The 25,051-nt window shown below is 43.0% G+C and overlaps 1 protein-coding gene across 3 annotated transcripts in view; it reads right to left on the bottom strand.

Annotated features, from left to right (window-relative positions):
- The window catches only part of TRIO (trio Rho guanine nucleotide exchange factor), a 258,906-nt gene that overhangs the window by 45,541 nt on the left and 188,314 nt on the right, over positions 1-25,051 (bottom strand). For all 3 annotated transcript variants that reach the window (XM_033154381.1, XM_033154382.1, XM_033154383.1), the window contains exon 34: positions 22,017-22,260. In XM_033154381.1, coding sequence (XP_033010272.1) covers positions 22,017-22,260 — 244 coding nt within the window. The remainder of the gene's footprint in view (positions 1-22,016; positions 22,261-25,051) is intronic.

Raw genomic sequence — 25,051 nt, forward strand, 5'->3', positions numbered from 1 at the left:
TGCCTTAGTATTTGACAATCGTGCCTGATTTTCAATGAATATTGGTATGTAAACTTAAATGTACAGTGGTACTCGGGTTACAAACACCTCGGGTTACAAACACTTTGTGTTACAGACTCCGCTAACACAGAAATTGTACCTCGGGTTAAGCACTTTACCTCAGGATGAGAATAGAAATCGCACGGTGGCAGTGGGAGCCCCCATTAGCTAAAGTGGTACCTGAGGTTAAGAACGGTTTCAGGTGAAGAACGGACCTCTGGAACGAATTAAGTTTGTAACCGGAGGTACCACTGTATTCTACATGGGGTGAAAATAATGCTGTACACTGGATTGGGACAGATGCACAACCAACCCCCAAAATGGCTAGCGTCTGAATTACAAGTTACAGGGATAAAAAACTACCTTATTTTAGGGCTCCTCGTTAATGAGGTTGTTAACCCAGACCTGGGTTGCATTATGTTAGACTGCTGGTTGGGGCTCATGCGACTGAATGCCTCTCTATTAAACCCTGCCCCACAAAACCACAAAAACTTCCCTGGATCTGATTACCAGATCAGGAAGACAAGCTCCAGCCTAGCTTTCTATACCTGTCACTTCCACATGGGGCACAAAATTCCTGCTGCTTTGTGTATTCTGCACTCAACAATTAAAATTCTGTACTCAGGACTCACACAACTTAGGCAAACTGAGCACAACTGCACAACTTATCTTACACAATTCATTTTGCACTTTCACAATTATTCCGAAATTATGAACTATGCAGCCCTTATCTTCACATTCGTAAGGGGTAGAAGCGGCAAGGAGCGGGGGGGGGGGGGCTGCCTTTTCCTTCGGAACTGAATTGTGTGTCAATATTGCATTCTACGAGTTTTTATTCATTGCCATGTTAATTTTGCCCTCACCAAATGATTCTAGGCTGTGGTGCACGTAGCAAAAAAACAAACAATAACTCTGTAAAACTTATAGAACATTATGCAGACATAAAACCCCAACAACAGTCTAAAAAGCAGCGGGTAGACAAAAAGCAGTAATATCCCTTCAGGACCAAACCTCGTCTCTGCCCAAAGACCTGGACTAAGACTTCTTCACATGTCCAAGGGATGTCAGGAAGGATCCTGGAGCAATTTAGCACAAAGAGCCCTGGTACCGTTTGGGGGAATTATCTCTTTTTTTGCATGTGTGGGTGCGTGGATAGTGGCGTTACATTATATTGTTAAAAAGATGTCCCTCAGTTATTATACAAAACTTGCTAAGAAACCGATTAGTTACTGCGTCTGCATCCATTTTAATGTCCTGTGAATTTTAAAGAAGATGTCCACCCACTAGTCTCCCAGATCTTCCATTAACAAGATGATAAATATTTACCCCGCTTGTTAAGTCTATGAATGTAACTCACATTTCTCCAAGGCTAGTCAAGGGTATTGTCCAAGTTCATAAAACTAATCATAAATACAGACACCAGATGAGCCTTTGGGACTCGCTTTTGTAAAATTTCTCAAGGGTGCACTTTTGTTTAGACTAGCCATAAACCCTCCAAGGGATAATTTACTACATTCTCCACAAGCTCGAAGTACAGCTCCATATGTACCTCCGCTAATGGAGGTCAGAGTTCAGGCAAAGTCCATTTAATACAACAAAACAAAGGAACTGAAGAGAAAGCAGAATAGTTAAGCTAGAACAAAAGATGGAAATCAAAATTTTACAGCCAAGTACTCATTCTAAACCCAAAGCCAAGGAATCAGACCTTGCTCATCTGTATGACAATTTATGTGGGTAACGTTCAAGGAATCACTCCTAAAGCCAAAATCACATATAGTCAAAACCGATTGGGTTCAATGGCGGGTGCGATTGCCAATGTCATTTTCCCTGGAATCCCACCCCCTTTCTAGGTTTTTGCCATGTGTGTAAATCTGAATGCGTAGAAGTTAAATGCACAAAAGTTGCAGGCTCACTGTGTGTGTGTGTGTGTGTGTGTGTGTGTGTGCAAAATCTCCTTAATCATGCCCTGTTGCTTGATGAATGAAAGGCATCTGCCTCAGATTTTCCTGTTGAGCTCCAGACAACTTAATAATATTTAAGACAAGGCCAGAGGCAACAAAAAATCCATTTCCTCCCATGAAACAGATATATTTAATTTTCCTCTGCCAAACAAAACAAGCATCCAAGTGCCCCTTTCTTTAACTGAAATGTGCACTTCATATAGGGTACAGCTGACACTTACTACTACACAATTATGCTCTGCTGTATGTCCACTTAGTATCAATACTGAGAGAGACAATTCGGGGTCCAGAGATGAAAGACCTGCTTTCCAAATCTACTTGTGCAAAAGCACCTTCTCTCTCCCTTTCCTGTTATGCGACAGCAGCAGTCATCATCTTCAGCTAAGCACACGGATGACAAATTATGGAGATTTTTTTAAATAGCTCTATGTAAGCCTGTACTTGTCTAAAGTCAGATAACCCTAAATGTTACAATACCAGCAATCAAAATAACGAAACCATTACATTATTCATAGGAAGCTGCCCTTCTATTTCTGGTGCCTAAGGTAGTAAATCTACATTCCCGAGTGACTGACTGGTGGATGTGCGTGTTTTTTTTTCCCATGACAAAAAATAACAGAGTTTCAACAGGCTTTCTCAGATGAACAGAGCTAGCCCCTGTTCCCAGTTTAGACCACCAGCCAGCAGGAAAAAAATAATCAAATAGGTACAAAAGGCCATTCTGTTCTAGGTAATCAGTGGAAATGGCCACTGTGCCATTTTATCAAAAGGAAAATGCATATTTTACTAAGAATCACAATGTGGAAGCCCTTTCATTTTCGCTGTTGACATAATGAGGATCATTTGTTCATTTTTAACAGCTATTGTCTTGCGAGTTGAGAGCATATGTTAAAAAGAAGCAGAGGGCCTGCGCCACTTTGCTGCCTTTAATGCAACGAAAAGCTGGACTGACACCAAGAAGGCTTGAGACAAATCCCCTTTTCTGCTAGGAATCTTCCTCAGCGGCCTTAGCAAATCAAAATATCTGAACGTAATCTAACACACACTGTTATGCTATGTGGTTACAATCCTGCACTGACCTCCTTGGAGAATGGGTGGGGTGCAAATGTAGGAAACTAACAAGTTGGCTTAGAGACAATAAGTTCCATAATTAAGAGAGCCGCGCGTGTTCCTTGCTGGGTTTCAATGGGATTGAGCCCACAATTTAAAACAACACGTTGTAACCAGACTATGCACACCAGTGTAAAAGACTCTACTGGCCACAGGTTAACCTGTTTGGAAATGTTACAATTCAACATCAAATTAGTTTCCCAAGGGCATGTCCCACTTGCCTGGCACTGAAGTGTTCTGCTGTCACTCAAGCCCAGCTGTAAAGTTGGGTAGCCTCTGTTCTTGCATAGTAATATAGCTGTTATAGTTCACAAAAACGCATCTAGCATATTCCCTGGCCCCCATCTGTGACATGCAGAATGTTACTGGCAAACCTTACATGACCATAGCAGAAATTACAGAGAATATATGTGAAGTACTTTGAAAATTCTAGTGTGTGTGTGTGATTAAGCACACAAGAAGTTCTGCATATAGATTACCTGTATGGAAGGGAAACCAATGAAAGTTGTAGTTACAACCAAGTCCCTCATAGTCAAACTGTGCTGAAAAGTGTGTTGGAAAGAGTCCAACTTGAAGTCATTTCCTTTCTTGTTGATATGGGAAACAGGCCATTTCTCAACTCATATGAAATTGCTCTTTTTCCGGTCAAGTCATAATAATACTAAATCGAAGGTTTGACTTGAACACCACAGGTGTTTGCTTCTCTAATTGCAGCATTTTCTCTCCTTCCCATGTTATGGACACCTTTTGAATAGCTCAGTTGGTTAGAGTGAGGTGCTGATAGCACCAAGGTTGCAGGTTCGATCCCCAGGTGGAACAGCTGCATATTCCTGCTTTGCAGGTGGCTGAACTAGATGATTATCAGGGTCCCTTCCAAATCCATGATTCTATGACAAAATGTGCTGTAGTAAATAGTGTGTTGTGATGGGCATAGAGACCTGGGTTAGAAGCCTTATTCATGTTCACTGTGTGGTCTTGGCCTCATCACTGTCTCTCAGCCTAACCTACCTTACTGACAAAACTGAGTATATGAGAGAGAGAGAGAGAGAGAGAATATGAAAATGAGTATGGATGCTGACGTGACCTCCTTGAAGTAGAATTAAAGAATCTAATAAAATAAAGCAGCAAGCCATCACTTAAGCAGCACAAAATTCTTATTGGGGCACGCCATGATTTGGGGAATCTCATTAGTGAAAGCTTATTCTACGTTTTTCTCCTGACTTAATGAGCTCGGTTGTTGCAAAATTTACTCAGATCTGTACCCTCCATATTCCAAAGGCTCAAGGCAGTGCCCCCTATGCATGAAGCATGCAGACAGATGGACAGTTTTCATTAGACCTTCCAGGGCCTATCATAATTTCCAGCCTACTTATAAAATGAAGCAGAGGTGAATATTGTGTATAATTTGAATAGCACAGTATTTCAATCCACAAATTTTTATGTGAAGAAAAGGACACTAAAGACTGAAAGCTAAAATGAAATCGAACATATCCATGTCTATTAGCAAAGGTGGCTAAATTGATTTTCAGATATACTATACCTCTGAGTACCAGATGCTGAGGTCAAACAAGAGATGGTCAAGTCCAGCTTAAGTGTTTCTCAGGCGTGTTAGAAAGGATACAACCGTTGTGCTAAGTGGATCTTTGGTATGGTCCTCCAAGCAAAGAAAATATTATGTTATAAGGTTCAACAAAAGCCCAAGGATAAAAGCTTTTTTTTTATTTTTAAGGGGCCTTAATTTCAACCTAGTATTCCACTCAAGGCAGACATAAAAGCAGAAGTGTCCAATTCTTCCATGGTATGCTTTCTAAAAGCCAGATGTGACACATATGCTACTACTGAGACAGTGGGCTGTGTATCCCCTTGAGGCATAAATTATGGCGAACAGAGCACGCTATTGACATAGGAAGCATTGAGCACTCCACATGTCAATGGCCAAGGAAGGATAACTGAAGCTGGCAAATGGACGGGGAAGGTGCAACAACAAGGAATGGCCATTTCACACATTACACAAAGCAAATCCTGGTTTGCTATTGTGACTAAACACAACCCAGAGTCATAACCAGTATTGTTTCCTCAACTAGCGTAGCCGTTTGATGCTCATTTCCCATCGTGCAACATTTTTGTTACACATTTTCAGTGGACGGTTCTTATTGACACTTTAAAAAAAATATGGTGAATGAGCAGATCTGACCGCTAAAAACCCAATCTGGTGCCCTCCAGATGTTTTAGACTACAGCTCCCATTGGCTATGTTGGCTGATGGAGAACATCTGTACTGCATGATCTTCTAAGAGGAGCCCACTCAGAGTCTGGTCTCCATTGCTTGGGAACAAGGGCAAGTGCAAAGGAAAACAGACTACTGCCCCCTGCTGGATCTCTGGCATGCTGCTCTGCATCTGAGCATGGGCATTGCATTTGCCTGCTGACTGCCCTAATCCCAGAAACAGGCATTATAACAGCATTCAACCTACATTTACCGCCTTTGCCCTGCCCAACAGTGAAGCCAAGCAAGGACACTGTACAACTGGGCAAGGAGAATGGGAAAACCGTATGTTAATATGCTGTAAAGTGACTGCCATGTCCCAAACATGTACTTTTATGAGTTCTTAGCCTTAGACCGCAACCAAAGAGGAAACGGGACTCAAATCTCCCTTCCCCTCCAAAGAGGATGCTTTCCAAACTACAAAAGGAAAAGTATCATTCATGTTGTTAGTAGCCAAGAACAAAGGATTCCATCATCACTGAATCAGGCATCACTTTATGTGAATGCAGTTAATAGAGCCAACTTTAGCCCTCTCTCTAGATTAAAACCGGAGGTTTCGGATTTATACGGATATTACTTAAGGGCTTTCTTCTGGCAAAAAAACCCCCTCACTGTGCTGTGGGGCTTGTTTTAGCGTGAGTGCCAAGAGTTCCATGTTTCAACCAATATATATTTTGTGGTACGGCTGGTTTTCTGCACTTCCAAGGTCATGACAAGTTCCGATTAAAACGCAGTGTTGTGAAAAGGGGGGGGGGGGAGAGCCCTGCAGCTTTTGCCACTGAATCGTTTCTTAGCTCCTTTTGCTCCAAATCTCAATGAAAATGATGAATCAGTCAATGAAATGAAGCCGCTGCTAGGTGCATGAAATATCCATTTTTAACAGCAGCAGCAACATGCCAGTGCTCCCCTCTGCACCCCAAAGGATAAACACAAGTCAAAGATAACCACCACTTTTCTTCAACTTCCGTTACCCATGTTTTGTTTAAGGTTCCTTTAAAGCAGGAATAGGCAACCTCGGCCCTCCAGATGTTTTGGGACTACAACTCCCACGATCCCTAGCTAACAGGACCAGTGGTCAGGGATGATGGGAACTATAGTCCCAAAACATCTGGAGGGCTGAGGTTGCCTATGCCTGCTTTAAAGGTATACCTATAAAAGTATCTTGGATTCAAAAAGTGTGCAGGCAAAAAGCCTGTGCAATCATCATATAGGTACTTGAGAGACCCAGCTTTAGTTGCAACCCTTCACTGGCATGGTTCGCACATAAAGCTAAACCATGGGTTGATTAAACTATGATTCATTTAAAAATTGTTAATGTGATCATCCAACCTTTGCCCAATGGTTTAACTACGGCTTATTTAATGCCAACAAACAAAAGTCATGGTTTGTTGTTGCCTAATAAACTATGCTTTAACTATGGCATGGCATTATGTGTGAAGCAAGCAATTTACCCACCTCAGACACTCATCAAGAAAGGGCAGAAGCAAAGAGTAGTTGGAAAGAAAACAAACTGTGGAGAAACAAGCTATTGGGTTGTTTGACCAGCTGCAGAAAAACTTGTAGTTTGTTAAACAAACCATGGCTTAGCATTATGTGTGAACTATGGCACAGAGTGAACGCATTGCAGAAAACTTTGATTCACTGCTATGCAATGTGTGAAATGTTCCTTATGAGAGTATGAAGTAAAATCACAGTTGCACAGCAAACAGCTCCAGCACCAAAACCTCACCAATTTTCATAGGAATTCTGCAGCAAACATGTTTCATAGCTAGGGCACTGATTCTCAAACAGTGTGTTAACACTGCCAGAGGGGCTGAAATGCACCTTGAAAAATTAAGGTACTACACTAGATGCACGCAACACTTTATATCCCCCAAAGCACTGAGCCAACATCTCTGTCCCAATATGACACTTATATCGTCTTGAAAGAGGCAAAGGATATACCAGAATTTCCTGGTATGAGCGCAGGGCAATCCCAGAGCCATCACTACAGTCTAGAAGCCCCAAGACAAAGGGGAAAAGCAAGATGACAGGAGGTAATATTAATGGCTATTATGCATTTGCAATGATGATGTCTACCCATTTTTCTGGGATTTATCAAGAGTATGAAATTCTCTATTTCCAAGTGCCAAGGGCATCGCCAATTTTCATCTAGAAAAAGAAAAGTCAAAACTGTACCCTAGGTATCTGAGCTAGGGAACCACTGAGCTAGGGAGTGATAAATTATAAATATCCTTCTACTATACGTACAAAGAAGATTCTATTATATTCCTCTTGGGGTGTTAGGGAAGGGCTATTACTTCCAGTGGGGAACATGTGCTCCTTTGTCTCTAGAAACAGATGGATACCAACATATTCCTCTTTCCTTCATTACTTCATGCAACTTGTAAGCAATGCATAAACTTTGATGGGATACAAAGCTATCAAGACTGTTAGGAAAGCATTCCCCCCTCCCATTATCTTATGGAACATTGTTTTAATAGCAAATATATTGAGAAGCTGTGGGTTAAGTAAATAAATCCCCAATGTATTCAATGGGGTTCGAAGCCAGCACTTCCTCCATATGGATTTTGCTTAACAAAGACTTACAATTCTCTGTGTATTAAAATAAGAGAGAGAGCAGGGCATAACTAAAAATGCTTCGCAGGCAAGTTCATGATCATGTAATAATACATTGTTGGCTTATTAATACATGCATTTAGTAATGCATAATATACAATAGAAAAAAATGTCTTCGTCTGATGAATTCATAACCAAGATTTGAAGGCTCTTTAGGAATCATGCAAGTATATGTTTTCTCCCCTTCCTGAGACATTACAAGAAATGATAGAACAACAAAAGTATCCACTTCAAAACCAATGGGGAATGTTAAGGACCAACATACCCACAAACACACTGATTCTGGAGTAGTCATAGTGAAGTCACTGGGACGAATCCGGAGGAAGTGGTTTGAAGGCTATGACTAAGATTCATAGAAAGATTCATGAAAGGGCTAGGCAGGTGAACAGCTGGGTTTAGATGTTTGATGGGATGGCTCTTTGGAGTTCATCAGAGACCTTTTCAGCCACGAGAAATTTGGCCTTTTTGGTTTCCACCAAATATTGAGAGGTTCAGCCTTCTCAAATCAGCTTTGTAGCACTGAGAGTTGCCAGAGAGCTGCTTCCCAATCTGTAATGCAAAAGCCCCATGCTATGTAGCTGTCAACTTTCCCCCCTTTTTAGGGAAATTCCCTTATTTCGAATAGGATTCCTCGCAAGAAAAGGGAAAAGTTGACAGCTATGCTATCCATGGACTGCAAGAAGATCAAACCTATCCATTCTTAAGGAAATCAGACCTGAGTGCTCACTGGAAGGACAGATCCTGAAGCTGAGGCTCCAATACTTTGGCCACCTCATGAGAAGAGAAGACTCCTGGGAAAAGACCCTGATGTTGGGAATGATGGAGGGCACAAGGAGAAGGGGACGACAGAGGACAAGATGGTTGGACAGTGTTCTCAAAGCTACCAACATGAGTCTGACGAAACTGCAGGAGGCAGTGGAAGACAGGATTGCCTGGCGTGCTCTGGTCCATGGGGTCACGAAGAGTCGGACATAACTAAATGACTAAACAACAAATGGAGGCAGAGCATTGTCCCACTGCTTATGGGTCAAAACTAGACCCTTAAAAAACACCCCTATTTAGCAGTTCAGCTTAGCTGGATCAAGGAAGTGAAACTCTGAGAGATGGTGCTTTAAATATGTTTCTCCCATACCTTTTCATGCTCCATCAACATTCCCATGCCAAGTTGCTATTAGCTCTGACAACCCCCTCCAGTTTTCCCCCCTTTAATGGCCTTCAGAAAGGAACTTCCACCTAGTTCACACATACATGAACATAATGTGACCATCTGGCACAGAACACATAAACTGACTGCATAGAAAAAGCACTGGGTTTGACTTGCAATGCAAACGGTGTTTGATTTGTGATGGCTCAAATCCTATGCGAGTTACCATTTTTTTTTTATTACCACCAAGTTATGAACCTAACATGCATGAATCAGCCCCACAATACATTAGGGAGAACTGATATTTAAAAGGAGCAAGTGGGTGGGAAGAAAACGACGGGGGTCTCTCACCATATTGTAGTTCACATGCCATGTGGGTACGAGGTTGGGCCCCCTTCTCTTCTAAAGCTCTTTGGAATAATTTGAACCTCAGACCACCTCCATCACAGGCAGAAATTTTGTCCCTAAACTCAAGCTAACAAAAGCCCATTCAGGAGCAAATCGTTATTTCCTTAGACACCCTCCTTCCCTCTCCATGGGCACACGTGAAAATAGGTTTTTTTCCCCCTTTTCTTTTTTAAAAAAAGACCTTCAAGTTCATTAAAAGGGAGATTTCAACTGGAACTTCCTGTTTATGAATTGTGCACAAAAGAACTCTTGAGAGACGGTCCCCACTGAGAGAAGGTAGGAAACACAGGCCTGCGGTGCATTAGCGGACAGACATGCCTCTCCACAGCACCCAGATGTGCTCTGTTCCAGGGGAGATTTTTCAGCCCATTGTTCTGGCCGACTCTGGCAAGGGTCTGTAGCAACACATTTAACAACTTCCATCTGTGCCACAAAGGCTAGGACTATGCACTTCTTTCAGAACTGGCTCGAATCCAAGACTTACACCACCCTGCAAGCTACACTGGATAACTTTACTGCATTCCAGTCTTCACCCTCTTTTCCTGAGCGCCCTTTCCCAGCAACCGCTTCATGGTAACACTATCCCTCAAGTAGAAACGGAGAGATATATTACATGCACGCACCATCGTGATACTGGATGTGAATGTTTTTTTTTTTTTTTTTTTTAAAGTATTTAGTGAGGAAAGCTCGTGTGTTCCATTTAAGCCATAAATCTTACCTGAAGTACAGCCGGAATCAATTGCGCCAACAAATCCTGAGCACAAATATGAGAGAGCCCTACATGAGCAACACCTGACCCCACTCTTTTTCAGCCCCTCTATGTAGCAGCTACGAGCTCTCTCTGCAGGACGATAAAATGCACACAACAGTAAGCGGTGCCCCACAGAAAGGGATACACATGCCCCAGTCCAGATTCCAGAATTACAGATTTGTAGAACTGGAAGGGACCAGGGAGGTTCATCTAGTCTGACCACCTGCAATGCAGGAATCTTTCACCCAACGTGGGACTCGAACCCAAGACCCTGAGATTGCTTGTGGATCTTAAGTCTTGTGAGACCTGTTTCTTTTATTGAATTCATACTGTTGTCTTCCACTCGGGGTGATTTTGCTTGTTTTATAATGGTAACAAGTTTATCTGTTTTAAAAACAGATAAATAAATGGAGTGGAAAAATCAGATTGCATTTGGATCCTGGGGATCAGATGCACTGAATCTTTGCTGCAGCTCCCTGAAATGTTAGTCCCATGTGGACATGTCTTGCAGTGCTTGGCAATACTGAGTGTGTGCAGTCTCGTGGCAAGAATGGAGCATTTCCTACCCTGGAAAACATGGGGCAGCCCAGGCTTAGGTACTTTCATGGTGCTCCATTTCTGTATGTTCAATTAGGGTTAATAGGATTTTTTTAATAACTAAAAGGCAAAACTAATGGAACCCTCCTCCCACTATTTCCTATTACACTACAGAATGCATTAACATTCATGTCTCAAGTTTCTTTCCGTTTCCATCCATACCATTCCATGTTGTCTTTGAAATTTACCAGTGAAACATGGATTCGTATGATCTTTTAAGGAAGTAGGAAGGTATGCCTCCGGTTATTTGAAAATAAAAATCAAGTGTGTCCATTACACATTCCAATATACATTTCCACTACTCCCTACAGTGGAAATAGAATCTATTATTATTTATTAATTAAATCTGTATACAGTCCTTCATCCGTAGATATCAAGAGTGGTTCACAACATAAAATTACAATACAAAAAACCAAAACCTAGCTAAGAAGCTGTTGCTTTTGAGATAGCTAGTACTGTAGTGTTTTTTAAAATATGTTTTTGTTTGACTCTAATCTCTCCAGGAATTGTTACATTTCCCTAAAGAATCTTACATTGGGGCAGGAAATGGGGTAACAGTTTCTCTTCTCATTCCTCCTGGGAGAGGACTTTCTCTGTAGCAACTTGCTGACTGTTTTGTTTTTAAGGCATTGTGATACAGTAACACAATGGATTTTAATCTAGATTTTAAAACATGTATGACTTTCCATACTCGGAAGAAAAAGTTTGGTGGAAAAGCATGCTTGCTGCCCAGCTGCAGCCAACATCCCAGTACTGCAGTGTGATATAGCAAATACAGATGTCTGGAGGAGATTCATATTGAAAGGGCTCTGTCTATTTTAAATAGAAGTGACCATGTATCAAAGAGGAGACTGAATCTTACAAATTCCAGTTCTTATTTACAGACATGCAATATGTACAACGGTAATTAATGAGGTTTCGGTTTATACAATATCACAGTCATTTCTGCTGACTTGCCCCCAGAGCATCCTCTATATAGGTGTTAACAATGTGAGGAGTTCTACACAGACCAAAAGGAAACAGGATAAAAAAACCCAGAATGGATGTCACAACACCCAAGAACTGCAGAGACTTCCTGCCAGGTGATTCAGCTCATTGGAATGCAAGCCATTTGCTAGCCCAGTGTTTTTCAACCACTGTTCCGTGGCACACTAGTGTGCCGTGAGATGTTGCCTGGTGTGCCGTGGGAAAAATTGAAAAATTACTTTATATATAGTCAATATAGGCACAGAGTTAATTTTTTTAACATTTTCTAATGGTGGTGTGCCTCGTGATTTTTTTCATGAAACAAGTGTGCCTTTGCCCAAAAAAGGTTGAAAAACACCGTGCTAGCCATTTTTAACTTGAGGCGTAAGTGGGAAAACGTCAGGGTGGCCTTGGAAATATTGATTTCTGCACTAAAATTTGCAATAATGATTAATAAAGTCGGGAGGCTTTGACAGGCCTCGGAAAAAAGGAAAAATGAATAAGCTAAATGCCAATGCATGGAAGTAATGGTTTCAGTTAATTTTTAGACAGTCATCAACATGCATAGTGCATATGCCACAAGCTTGAGCTTGAGATAATCAGATTCTTGCAGGAGAGCAAAATTCTCTTGTAATCCATTTCTGCCTCATGTTTTCCCTCTTAGGTTGCTCACAGATCCAGTATGCTTCTAAAAATGTGCCATCTAGCCAGGTGCACTTACTTCCTGCTGCTTGTGCCCAGGCGTGAGCATGCTCTATGAGCCTAAGCTGGCAAATGCAATGCACAACCGAATGTGCTTTATCTACCTGGTTTGGTACAGCATCTATCCGAACGACACTGCAGGCTGTGGCATCTGAGAAACATTCCTGCTAAGTAACGCATCTGGGAGGTTGTCATGTGTCCCTCAGAGAAGTTTATGCTATCTTTGGAGCTGGAATTTATCATGAACAGCACAGTGAGATCCACAGACTTTTCAAAAGGCACAAGAACTCTTCCACTACTAAGAACATGAAAGGGACACAGTTCCATGCTGTCTCCACTTCATTTCAGACATCAGCTGTACCTTACGGTAATTTTTCCGCAGCTGAAACTCCTCCAGCCCAGATGCATGCCCCAGGTTCAGTCTACCCAAACAGTTCCTAATTCACTTTGAGCGTGCGATCCTAACTGGTAAGCAGCAGCGAACCCAGTGGGATATGATTCTGAGTAGGTTATAAACAGTATCAGGCTGCACATGGACATTAAAATGCCTTAGATCCTTGGAATGCCAGTGGCTGCTTTTAGATTACATTCAAGATAAGTAGGGAAATATAAAGATCCAGACACATTTTAATCAACCTCTGTGACAATGGGTTTCAACAGGCTCATGTGCAAATCCTTGTAATTTCTATTCATCAACCAAGTTTCAAGTATCCTGTGCCTTTCACCCAAATTTATTACCATGGATAGGTTTAAGCTAATGGCTGCTCATGCGGACAGACTAAACAACCCGACCGAAGAAGATAAAACTTATTTTGCAACAGATAATGACATTTGATATTATTGAGAGCCAATCAACCCATTTGTTGGATGACTGGTCTGGTACAACAGGCAAACAGAAAAATCTGATCCCTGATAGGTTTGTGTATCTTTGTGATAGTGTATAGAAGACACACAGTTAGCATCGATGTATTAATATACTGTCTCCTTTTTGATTCCTGGCTTGCCTGGTCATATTTAATTGGAAATGGACAATTTGTAGATGTTTGAATCTTTTCCTCCCTTACTGGAGAAGCTTTTCAAAAATTTGCATAAGATAAATGACATTTTAGATTATGCATCCCTCCGCCGCACACCAACCTTCATTTCATGCAAACAGAAAGTAGTTTCATTCTGCTACAGATAAATATTCTTAGGTAGACCGTTGGAAAGGAACAGCTCTGCTACTCTTCCCCATTCTGGCTAGCAAATTCGCATTCCCCCCCCCCTCCCATTGTCTCCCTTTACAGGGCTAGCATCGCTGTGCTTGTATCTTCTAGGGAAAAGATTCTAATAGAAGTTATTTGAAGTACATTTGCTCTCCCCTTTGCTGGTATTAAGCCCGCAGCATGCTATATTGTTCACCTAAACACATCTGCTTCTGAAAAGGAGGGGAAGAAACCCACTCCCCTCCTCCCGCCCAAACCAATATTTGCCTGCCATCTGTACCTAAGTCCAGGATCCAGTATTTGCAGCTGCCCGGCTGCCCATTTCCACAGTACGGTGAATGAAGAGATTCCAAGGTGTCAATTTGCTCAACTCCGTTTGACATGGCAAACTGTTAGCTTGCTGCAAAACTCCTGCAAGTGAGGACATCCACACACTCCTTCTTCTCCTCCTTCCCTCTGATAACTCCTTAGCTAAGAAAGAACTGAGAGCAGAATAACAGCTCTTTTAAAGCCCCTTGTCGTAGCTTCAACACAGCAACTCCCTTCAGGGGATGCTCTCCTCTGACTCACTTGCACAGCTCAGCTCCAGATTTTAGGCTCACACATGGGAATAGCCAGATGCGATGGCTTACCCTCTACCGTAACTAGCCTAACTGAAGTTCAAGAAAAAATTCTTGGCTCCAGCCTCTGGGAGGCTGGAATGCAATTCAGTGAACAGAAAGGACCGTGGATGGTTAATTTCACGGTGCAAAAACAAGGGACCAGCCCATCTAGCAGTAAGACCTTCTTCCAGTCAAGCTAATAAAAAGCACATTGCTGTATCATGAAATTACCAACAAGCTTGAAAATCATGAGTTAGGCATTCTTTTGCAATGCTACCTTACTTTTCAACTTATGGCTATCCCAATCATAAACACCAGAAGCTACCGTACTTGCCAAACGACATACCACTGTTTTGTGTGTGAGAGAGATTGGTAAATGCAACATATATTTTTGGCTATTTCGATTCTAGTGAATGTTTAGAACTGAGAAAAAAAATGGTTCCACACCACTTTATAACAGAGAAATGATTCCGCCATTCCTTCAGAACGTTCCCTATACTAGCGAAGGTATCTTCAAATATTATGAGAAAGCTTGTACAGTGGTATCTCTGGATGCGAACGGGATCCATTCTGGAGCCCCGTTCGCATCCTGAGCAGAACGCAACCCACAGCGCCACTTCTGCACATGCGCGATTCGGCGCTTCTGCGCATGACGTCATTTGACGCGTCTGCGCAAACATGAACCGCCGAACCCAGAAGTAACCCGTTCCAGTACTTCCGGGTTTGGCGTGTTCGTAACCCGCGCCGTTCACAACCCGCAGCGATCGTATCTAGAGGTATGACTGTATGCGCATTGTCAAATATAGCATCATATACATATGTGTTTCTGTGTGTTTATATGGAATATCTGTGTGGCAAGACAGTGGCCAATAGGAGGTGCTATTTTTAAGTTCTACCTTCTTAAACGGGATGCAGCAATTAGCAACTATATATTTACAGAAGTATCGCAAAACTTTTGTTGAACACACATTCTCATCTTAGTTTTGGAGTCATAATGGCTAGAAAGTATTACCACTGTGAGACTCCTGTAGCCAATGTGGTTGACGTTCTTTTTGCAATTTAATTGTTTAGGCCAGGGGTGGCAAACTCCCAAGAGACTGCGATCTACTCACTGAGTTAAAAACTGGCAGTGATCTACCCCCTTTTCTGGGGTTCAGGTCAGTTGTTGAGCTTTTTTTAGGAAGGAAGAAGGCCCGTTTTAGGGGGGTTCGGGTCAAAGTTGTTGCGTTTTCTTCAGGGAGGAGGTAAAATGTTGTGCTTTTGGGGGGGGCACAGTTGTTCAGCTTCCTTGGTATCTACCAGAGATGTCCAGTGATCTACCGGTAGATCACGATCTACCTGTTGGACATGCCTGATTTAGGTCTTCTTTTACAAATACAGCAAAGAAATCCTTCCCCACACCAGCTGCTTGGGGGGGGGGAGGGCTGAAGGAAGGCAGAGTCTTCCCTTCTAAAGTAACTGTATTGGACAACGGGGGTCAGAGACAACAGCCCCTTTGATCCAATCTATACAACAAACACTTTGCCAACATGCAGAAAACCTGGCTCACTCTATGGCAAGAAGGAGCTGGGAATGTAGAGGAGGTTGCACCAATGACTTTCTCTGTTCCTTGGCCCTTCCACCTTGCAAAGAAAACATGGCTTGCCAGCGAAACCCACCTTCTCTTCTTTTATTGTAAGACATAGTCGTAGGACTTTCTCTAGATTATTATGTCCATGAAAGCCGCATGAAATTGCAGAATCAAATTTTTAAGTATGGTCCCTCCTGCACCCTTCACATGAAAGATGGTTGTGTAAAAGCTTAGGTGTAGGGAAACTCGCCGTTTAGGCGTATATGACACAAGCCACAAACCGCCCTTATCAGAAAGACCATGCACCAACGTGCACCGTGCCTACTGGGGTACCGCCCTTATCAGGAAGAACATGTACCGCGCCTACTGGGCGCGGTGAACATCGCATGCACACAGGCCCATTGATCTACGTAGACATAGCATGTTCAGCTACGTAAGCAAGTATGAGTCCACCCTATATGGCACTTCCATATCTGCTGGCTGATGCAATAATGTAGTCCAAATATGGTGAAATCTTCCTGTATGCTTTTGTGTTGCTGCCCCATAAATAAAGGCTCCTGCAGCCCTGGAATCATCAGACTCTTTCAACCCACACCGGTGTGAGACTGATCATTTTCGCACATGCCGAGCAGGTTCTCGTCACTTAGGTGGGTGGTTATGTTTTATAAAGGCTCCAAGGACTCCTTATTTATGCAGGCCCTTCAGTGCTAAAGTATTGGCTTGGTAGTTGTTGCCTGCTTTTAAGTTCCTGCTTTCATTGATTTTATGATGTACGTTACTGTGAATACTGCTCCTCATTTTTGAGAATTTTATATTGAAGAGAATACGGGATTAATAGACGGAGCATTTGGTGCGGGAGGGGGAGGGAGGGTCCATGCCCACTCTACTGAACTACCGAACAAATTTCTCTCTGTTACGCACTTTACAATTCCCATGTCTTATAAATCACAATTTGTCATTTTGGCAAAACGCAACTTGGAAATCATGCTGAATTGCTCAAACTCACAGGACGCAAGGCCACCCAATCCCAAAAGTCAAAAGGTCCGACATAAGGCTGCAAACTGTTCAATGCTTGGATTAAAAAGCAAGTTACACAAATTACCAGGAATTTTATTTACAGTACACATTTCCTGTAAGGAGAGAGAGACAGGGAGTGCTTGCTCATGAACTCAACAGCAAAGAATCATTCCATCCTGCCAGCTTCATCTTTTTTCTCCACCCTTAACTACTTTGGCCTCGGCCAAAAAAGCTGCACAATCGTCCCCCAGCAAGAAAGCTTCGGCAAATCATTTTGGGGTCAATACTTTCTGGGTAAACACAATGTGACTTTATAACAAATTCTGGACAAAGTTTTCCTTGCCTTTACTGTACAATGTCCCTACAGTTTCAGCACTACCAGCACAGCTGCACCCAGTAGGGTTTTGGTTTCTTAGGTTATAAACACAAAGATTGCCCTGTTCATTGAATTCTCGCGGTTCCTTCTCCCCCCACAGATTTTTTTAAAAGCCAGTTTGCAAAGGAACTGAATGACTAGAAAACTGTTTCTTTTGGAAAATATCTAGGGTATTATTTCATGTAGCTTCGCATCCTTGCAAACAAAAGCATTTATTTTTTTACTGGGTCACCCAGATGCTGACCCATTTGAGTGCAAATGGCCCAAAGGCCTTTTCTTCCAAGTGCTCAATAACACTCCGATTCACTGCATCTCCACCCCAAACCCCCACTGCCTGCAAGACACAGCCAACAGCTCCTCTTTCTTTACAGTATCCTATTAAAGGCCTTTTCGAAATTGATGGGAGATGGCTTGAAAGGCTCAGGAATTGCTTCAAGGTGGTAGTCAAAAAGACTGCATAAAGGATTCTGCCTTCTAACTTTTGTTGTTCATGAAAAAGAAGCGACTACTTAAACGTGGACTGTTAAATGAAGCCACAGCTGGAACAAGGAACATTCAGGTGTGGCAAATGCGCCTCAGCTTCTAGTTCGCCTGACTCTACAAATCTTGCCAAAACTGATGCAAGCGAATGAGACATTAGCACAATGGGAGATAATAAAAAAAACCTTAGCAAGACATCAGAATGTCCACATTTATGACTAACTAGGATTTCATTTAACCCATTCACGTTTTCTGAGGAGCTCCAAAATTGAGCCATGAAAGTGCGGCAATTCACAACTAAGCAATTAATCAGCCAACTTTTTGTTGTTCAGTCGTTCAGTCGTGTCCAACTCTTCGTGACCCCATGGACCAGAGCACGCCAGGCACGCCTATCCTTCACTGCCTCCCGCAGTTTGGCCAAACTCATGTTAGTAGCTTCGAGAATACTGTCCAACCATCTCATCCTCTGTCGTCCCCTTCTCCTTGTGCCCTCCATCTTTCCCAACATCAGGGTCTTTTCCAGGGAGTCTTCTCTTCTCATGAGGTGGCCAAAGTACTGGAGCCTCAACTTCAGGATCTGTCCTTCTAGTGAGAACTCAGGGCCGATTTCCTTGAGAATTGATAGGTTTGATCTTCTTGCAGTCCATGGGACTCTCAAGAGTCTCCTCCAGCACCATTATTAATTCAAAAGCATCAATTCTTCGGCGATCAGCCTTCTTGATGGTCCAGCTCTCACTTCCGTACATTACTACTGGGAAAACCATAGCTTTAACTATACGGACCTTTGTCGGCAAGGTGATGTCTTTGCTTTTTAAGATGCTGTCTAGGTTTGTCATTGCTTTTCTCCCAAGAAGCAGGCGTCTTCTAATTTCTTGACTGCTGTCACCATCTGCAGTGATCATGGAACCCAAGAAAGTGAAATCTCTCACTGCCAACTAATCAGCCAACTAATTGGAAGCAAAATCCTGAGCTTCTGAGTATGCATGCCTTAAAACACTTGCTGGCAAAATTATGACTCAAGCATACAGATCCCCAACTCTGCTTAAATTTTTCAAGGCACTGTCAAGGAAATACAGAATAAACCAACATAGATAATACCTAAATCCTTTTGCCTTACCAAATGATTCATTTATGTTTTATGGTAAATGCTGGCTAGGAATAAGCTTACTTAAGTTTCTGAAACCCCAAAAGTTGCAACAGATTTGCAACACCGTTTGCCCAAGACTCAGAATCACTAAAACTGAACTGCTTGCCATTTTTCTGCAAGCTTGTTATGGATTTTTTTAAATTTATGTTTAGAAGACATTCAGGTGCTATCATGGAAGTTCTCTTAATCCAGAAAAGCCCTCAAACGCTGTATCACAAACTGCTTTTCAAAGTCCTGATAACGTTAGAAACAGTTTGCTATGCGGCCTAGGGGCATGTGGAATTAATTGCACTCCCATTTGAAGACTGGCCACAATGTTCACAGAAGCCCTGTGGACAAACACTTGAAACAAGAAGTCCCAAACAGCTGCAAAATAAATTCACTAAGATACCTTGAGAAATGTGGTGTATATCACCTAAATTACTTTAAGAACCAAGAACAATCTAATGCAGGCAAGCACACAATCGTCTTCTCCCTGCAGCAGAACAATTTATTGTTCTTCTATAGTGATTGTGGTTCCTACGCCTTAATAACTCTTTTTATATTGTATTGCTATGTCCTTCTGCCAGTTGCCTCGAAAGCCTAGTGCAGAAGGACAATGTATAAACCTGATAAGAAATAAATAATACATAGATGACTTAAAACAGGATTATCATAAGCTAATCAAGTCCTTCAAGGCCTGAGAGGCACTTGTTTATCATGGGTTGGCGTATCAACCGTGATTTTCAGGGACACCAGTCAATTCAGTTGCTGTTGACGCCTGATGATTTCAGAACATTCTCTGCTAATGTTGAAACGGCTTTTTTGAATTTAGCAAGAGGCAGAAGCAAATGTAGCCATCCTGTCACATGCACAATCTGATTTCACTCCATCAACACATCTGGCTGCATGGTCAAGTGTCGTCCAGGAACTCCAACCGATTGTATATTTAACGTGTTGCAGTAGGCCTGGTGTTCACACAAAGCCTGCTATTGAGAGCTATTAAAAACCAATACTGTACAGAACTATGCCCCCAGCAATATGACAGCTTGCATATTTTGGTTGATGAAGGAAAAGTGAGCAGAATAAACAAAGTATAGCATACTGGTGTTTTAACCATCCTAAGGTTTAGGATGTCATGGGGTCACGAAGAGTCGGACATGATTGAACGACTGAACAACAACAACAAGGTTTAGCTGTATATTACTCCAAGGTTTTCTTTGCAATATTAACATTATCAATAATAAGCATTCAAAGATGTGAGCATTCTAAGCACTTCATAAGCTTTCAGTAAACTTTCCAACAATCCTTAAAGTATTATCCACAGATTGCAGGTGAGGTTCAGAGTTATTGGCCTGCTAAAGGCTACTCAGGCCAGAGGCAAGATTGAAACCTGGGAGTTCTTGGTTCAGAGCTCAGTCGCTTAGCAGATGGGCTGCAAACACTGTCTTAAATATATGCTAAGGTTTATTTCCCCCCCGGGGAAAATTCTTAACAATTGCAACTTAATGCTAAGTTGTTCCATGATTTGGTTCTCTCCAAATCCGGAGGAAACACACAAAGCTAAGTATCTAAAACCAGTTTGCTTTACTATGTCTACTCTGCAAGCTCTTCTTAGTGCATGTAAGAAAGTTGTGGCGGTGAGACTCTTGAAGGCTGCATTCTCTCTCCAGGGCAAAACTGTTATGAAGAGTCTGACAAATACATTAAACAGAACACGGAGACAGTTCTGAGCACACGGATGTCTTATACCAATTAAGTATGGAACAAATGGCTCAGACTTTAACAAGCAGTTTGTGCTGGGCAAGTCTGTTTTACAAGTACATACAATATATCTTCTGGTCTGTTCTAAACACACGACGCTCCCCTGAAACTTCTCCAACTCCCTCAGACTGTCAAGCATGAGATTGTCATGTGCAAGGGTCCACAAATATCACTCTAATGTTAACAGACATTATTTGTGGGCGTTATTTACCCAGCCCCTTCAAGTTCTTCGCTGCATTCAAGGTGGGAGTATCTCTCTCACACTTTGTGCTGACCTCAGGAGAAAAGCAGTATAAATCTCTTTCACCACTTCTTTCTCCAAAGTCCAGTAAAAACCTTGGCCCCCTTGCTCAGCTTCCAAAGTTTTCTCTGGGCAATGTGGATGTTGAAGAGGTGGAGCTGCTCTCTCTCTCGCTCCTGGGCACACTGGCCTGGTTTTCACCAGGTCAAGTCAAACCTTGCACCTTAGTGAAACTGCATGGGCTCCTGGAGAGGAACTCACAGCTGCTTTTCTCCTTTCCAGTCGTTTTGGCTACTATGCCAAAGTCTGGCATAGCATATCAACCAGATCAGGGGTTGTTACTCACCCTCCTCACTGGCCACAAGGTTTAACTAAACCCAGACCATGGTTATAGCTCATGGCTAGCGAGGAGAGAGCTTAACCACCAGACTCAGTTTGGATGACATGCTATGCTAAACCTTGGCTTGGTTCAATATGGCTCGGCAGCAAAAAGGAGAGGGGTGCTCACATGCTCATGCAGTCTTGTTAAGCCAAGGTCTGGCCAGTGTGTTGTGCGAACAAACCCGTGAAGAGACCCTTTCCCTTTCCTCCGCAATTCACAGAGGGAAACTGGGAGAGGGGATCTTACCAGCTGTCCGAGGGATCTTGGTTTGTAGATCCTAGTCATCTAGCTATATATATGGCAATACATGCTTTTACATTTGGGAGTTGTGTGGAACTACTGCAATTTTTTGAAAAGTCACGTGCTATGTGGTTCTCCAACCACCCTGATAAGGCTGTTCAACGAGCACAGCCAAATTGCCACCCATATTTAATTTGCCACACCCATGCAGCTGTTGGAATACTCAGTGCGGACAACAATTATGTGAAGCTCCGCTTTAATGTCACAACCAAAAATCTTCAAAACACGGTGCACAAAGTCTCATCATACATAAACTGTGTAGGGCTGAGGTGATGGCCATTTAACAGGCATGAACCCCCATAACTCCCAAGTGGTGCACCAATTTCCAAAGACCCCCTCAGAGCACTGATAAACAAAACATGGAGAGACTTCCAAGTCCTCATTCTCCTACCTTTGTGGTTGAAGATGCCCTCCATCTCCATGCTGCTTCGAGAGTGAGCAATGCAGAGAGACCCACAGGGCACAAGTCCTTCGGCAGCTGGGGAACGGTCGGTGGTTCGTACTAGGCACCAATCAGGCTTATCGTGTGGCCGCTCTAGAACCTCCACTGTCTGACCACGGCGGATTGTCAGCTCATTGCTGTTGCATGCCGTGAAATCATGGATGACCACGGTCAACTCGCACCCACCAGACAGCTGCAGAAGAAGCCAACAAAACAGAGAAATTTTTTTAATACCGTAGGCTTACGAATTCTGCTGGGGCATGCCACCCACATCAATATATTTCCAGTGTTTCTTACAATGGTCCCAAAACAAGCAAAAAAGCAATTCTCAGCTGCATTCTAACACATTGCAAGGAAAGTGATTTTACTGTGCCATTTTTGTTAAACCGGTTGGTGTGATTTCTGAACTCTGAAAGGCACAGGCGATTCTGTGAGGATCTATCTTTGGTCATCAGGGACACTGGTATGCCATGCTAAGGAAAAGTGTAAGAAGCTATCTGCTACGGAGTCATTTTTTATTATTTTTTAAGTTGGGTCAATTCCTCCCTTTCCTTTCCACACTCTGTGCGACACAACTTTATTCAGGATGTCTGCAGTTCTCTCAGAGCTTTCCCATGACCACTGCTTGCCAGCCTTGCTTCCTAAATCCTAGTTCTGGAAGAGGGAGAGGGGAGGTAAAGAGAAGCCTTATGTTTCTCATAATGAAGTAAAATAAATCAGCATGAACCCGTCAAGGCACAGGCAGGAATTAATCATACTGCTCCTACTTAAGTCTCTCTGGACAGTCTCTACTCAAGTTATGAGGTGCACATTTTCAGAAACAAGCTGCCTTCTCGCTTGTTAAATGTGATCTGGGGTGCCCTTTCCCACCCCAACCCTACTTCTCTTATATATTTGCTCTCAGTCCATTCAAAATTATGCCAGAGGGAGGTTGGGGGAGGGGCTGGAGGGGGGAGGCAAAGGAAAGCTCTCGAGTTTTTTAAATAGTTTTTTTTGGCACTGATTTATTTTATGGCTCTCCCTAGATAGGATTCAGGAACAATTGAAAACAGCTGTATGCCCGAAGGCTCTGAGAAAAGGGCCTTTTTGATTTAGAGTTTGACCACAAAACGTAGGCCTCCCTCAAACGTACGCACACCGACGACTCTGCGAACAGAACATTCTGAGTATCAGCCTGAATAAACGGATCATTCAAAACTGGGCTCTGCCAGCTATGCCATGGAGGATCAAGGCCCAAATAACCTGTCTGGAACACGTCTTGTCTCCACATGGGAAGCTAGCGTTGCACAGGTTTGGGCGCTGGTGTGTTAAACCAAACATGCAGGAAGTAAAGTGGTGCAAACGAAAAACAAGGATGGAAGGGAGAGGGAGGACTTAGGGCAGGTCCTTTGTATGTATAACTAGGGGGCGCACCCCTGCTTCCTCCACTCAACAATCACCCCTATATTAACCCCCTAGAGCCTCCAACCCTATTCAACTACTGCCCTCACTTTTCCGCTTCCTAACTCCATTTCTGAAACCATGTCTTGTATTCTGCAGCCCTGCTTTGCACCCCTGTTGCACACAGACCACTCCCATGGGAATCTCCTGGCTCTTCCTCCTCCTACTGAGCATTGCAACCTCTAAGGCCTGGGCTTCCGGTTCCTCTCTGCCTTACTGGAGGCAGCCCCCACGACAGCAGGAGATCGTCAGCGAAGGAAAAACAAGGATGATGGAGGGTAAATCATCCTTGCACCCCCCCCCGAAAACCAGTTCTCAAAATAGACTATTAGAAGCCCGGTCATCTTGGCGCCTGAGGAGAACCACAAAATGGCGCCCCTCCCCCTTCCACCAGGGAAGAAGGGATGAGTGAAGATCTACATCAGGAAAGAGAGGGGAAATCTCATCCATCTTACTTGACAAATCCAAGAGGCTGCCAAGGAGGAGGCAGATTTTGCCTCCAAGGAACACGCCACAGCCATTTCTGATCCTGTGGCGGCGGCAGCAGTGGGCAACACATTCCTTGGAGGCAAGATCTGCTGCCCCTGTGGAACCTGCCGCCTGAGGCAGCCACCTCACTTTGCCTAGCGGGGGGAGCGGCTCATTTCTGCTCCCCAGCCATTAGTTTCCAGCGGCCTACTGCATCCAGTACGGGAGGCAGCATGCAGTCATCATGGCCACGAGCTAATGCTAGTTTATCTTCCATGAATTTGACCAATTCCCCTTTTAAACTCCAACAGTGGCCATTACTACTTCCTGTGGTGGTAAATTCCCTATTTTAACTACGTGCCGTGTGAAGAAATACCTCATTTTGTTTGTCTTGAGTCTTCGAACATTCAACTTCAATGGTTGGCCCAGAGTTCTAGCACTGTGAGAGAGGAGAAATCTTCCCTCTGTTCACTTCTTCCATACCCTACATGATCTTATAGATCTTGATCAAGTCGCACCCCCTTATATGAATAGCCCCATTCACCCCCTTCCTCTGGTTTTATATTAGGCCTCATAAACCTTACTGCAAGCAGTGAGGGAGGGACCATTTTTCCTTACACTTATGGAGAAGTGACTCCTGTTGCTAGCCCTGAGATTGCAACCCTAGGGTTGCCAACTTGTGGAAAACAAGAACAAAAAACAATCAGGGTACCTCAAGTGTTCCTGAGCCCATGCAAAGCTGATGGTTGCTTTCATAAAAAGACATGCAAATCCCAACCTTCAAAATTTGACTTGGGCGAGAGCAAACACCATCTATAAGATCCTAAAATATACAGCTGCTGCGGCCCTCAGACAAGCCCAATAAACAGCTATTTGAAGGGGGTCGGTTCCGAAGTTCAAGGGAAGAAGGGATTCTTTATGAGCCCTACTTTGTCTTCTGAACGTACAGATTACCCAATACATGCTGCTCAGGATTCTGTATGATTTACCAACAGGAGAAGAAGCATAAGGCAACACTTCAGAGAAGTCCCAAAAACTATTACAGTACAAAAAAAGCGACAGATTGAGTTGCCAAT

Source organism: Lacerta agilis, chromosome 7 (assembly GCF_009819535.1).
Source record: "Lacerta agilis isolate rLacAgi1 chromosome 7, rLacAgi1.pri, whole genome shotgun sequence".
Classification (NCBI taxonomy): Eukaryota; Metazoa; Chordata; class Lepidosauria; order Squamata; family Lacertidae; genus Lacerta; species Lacerta agilis.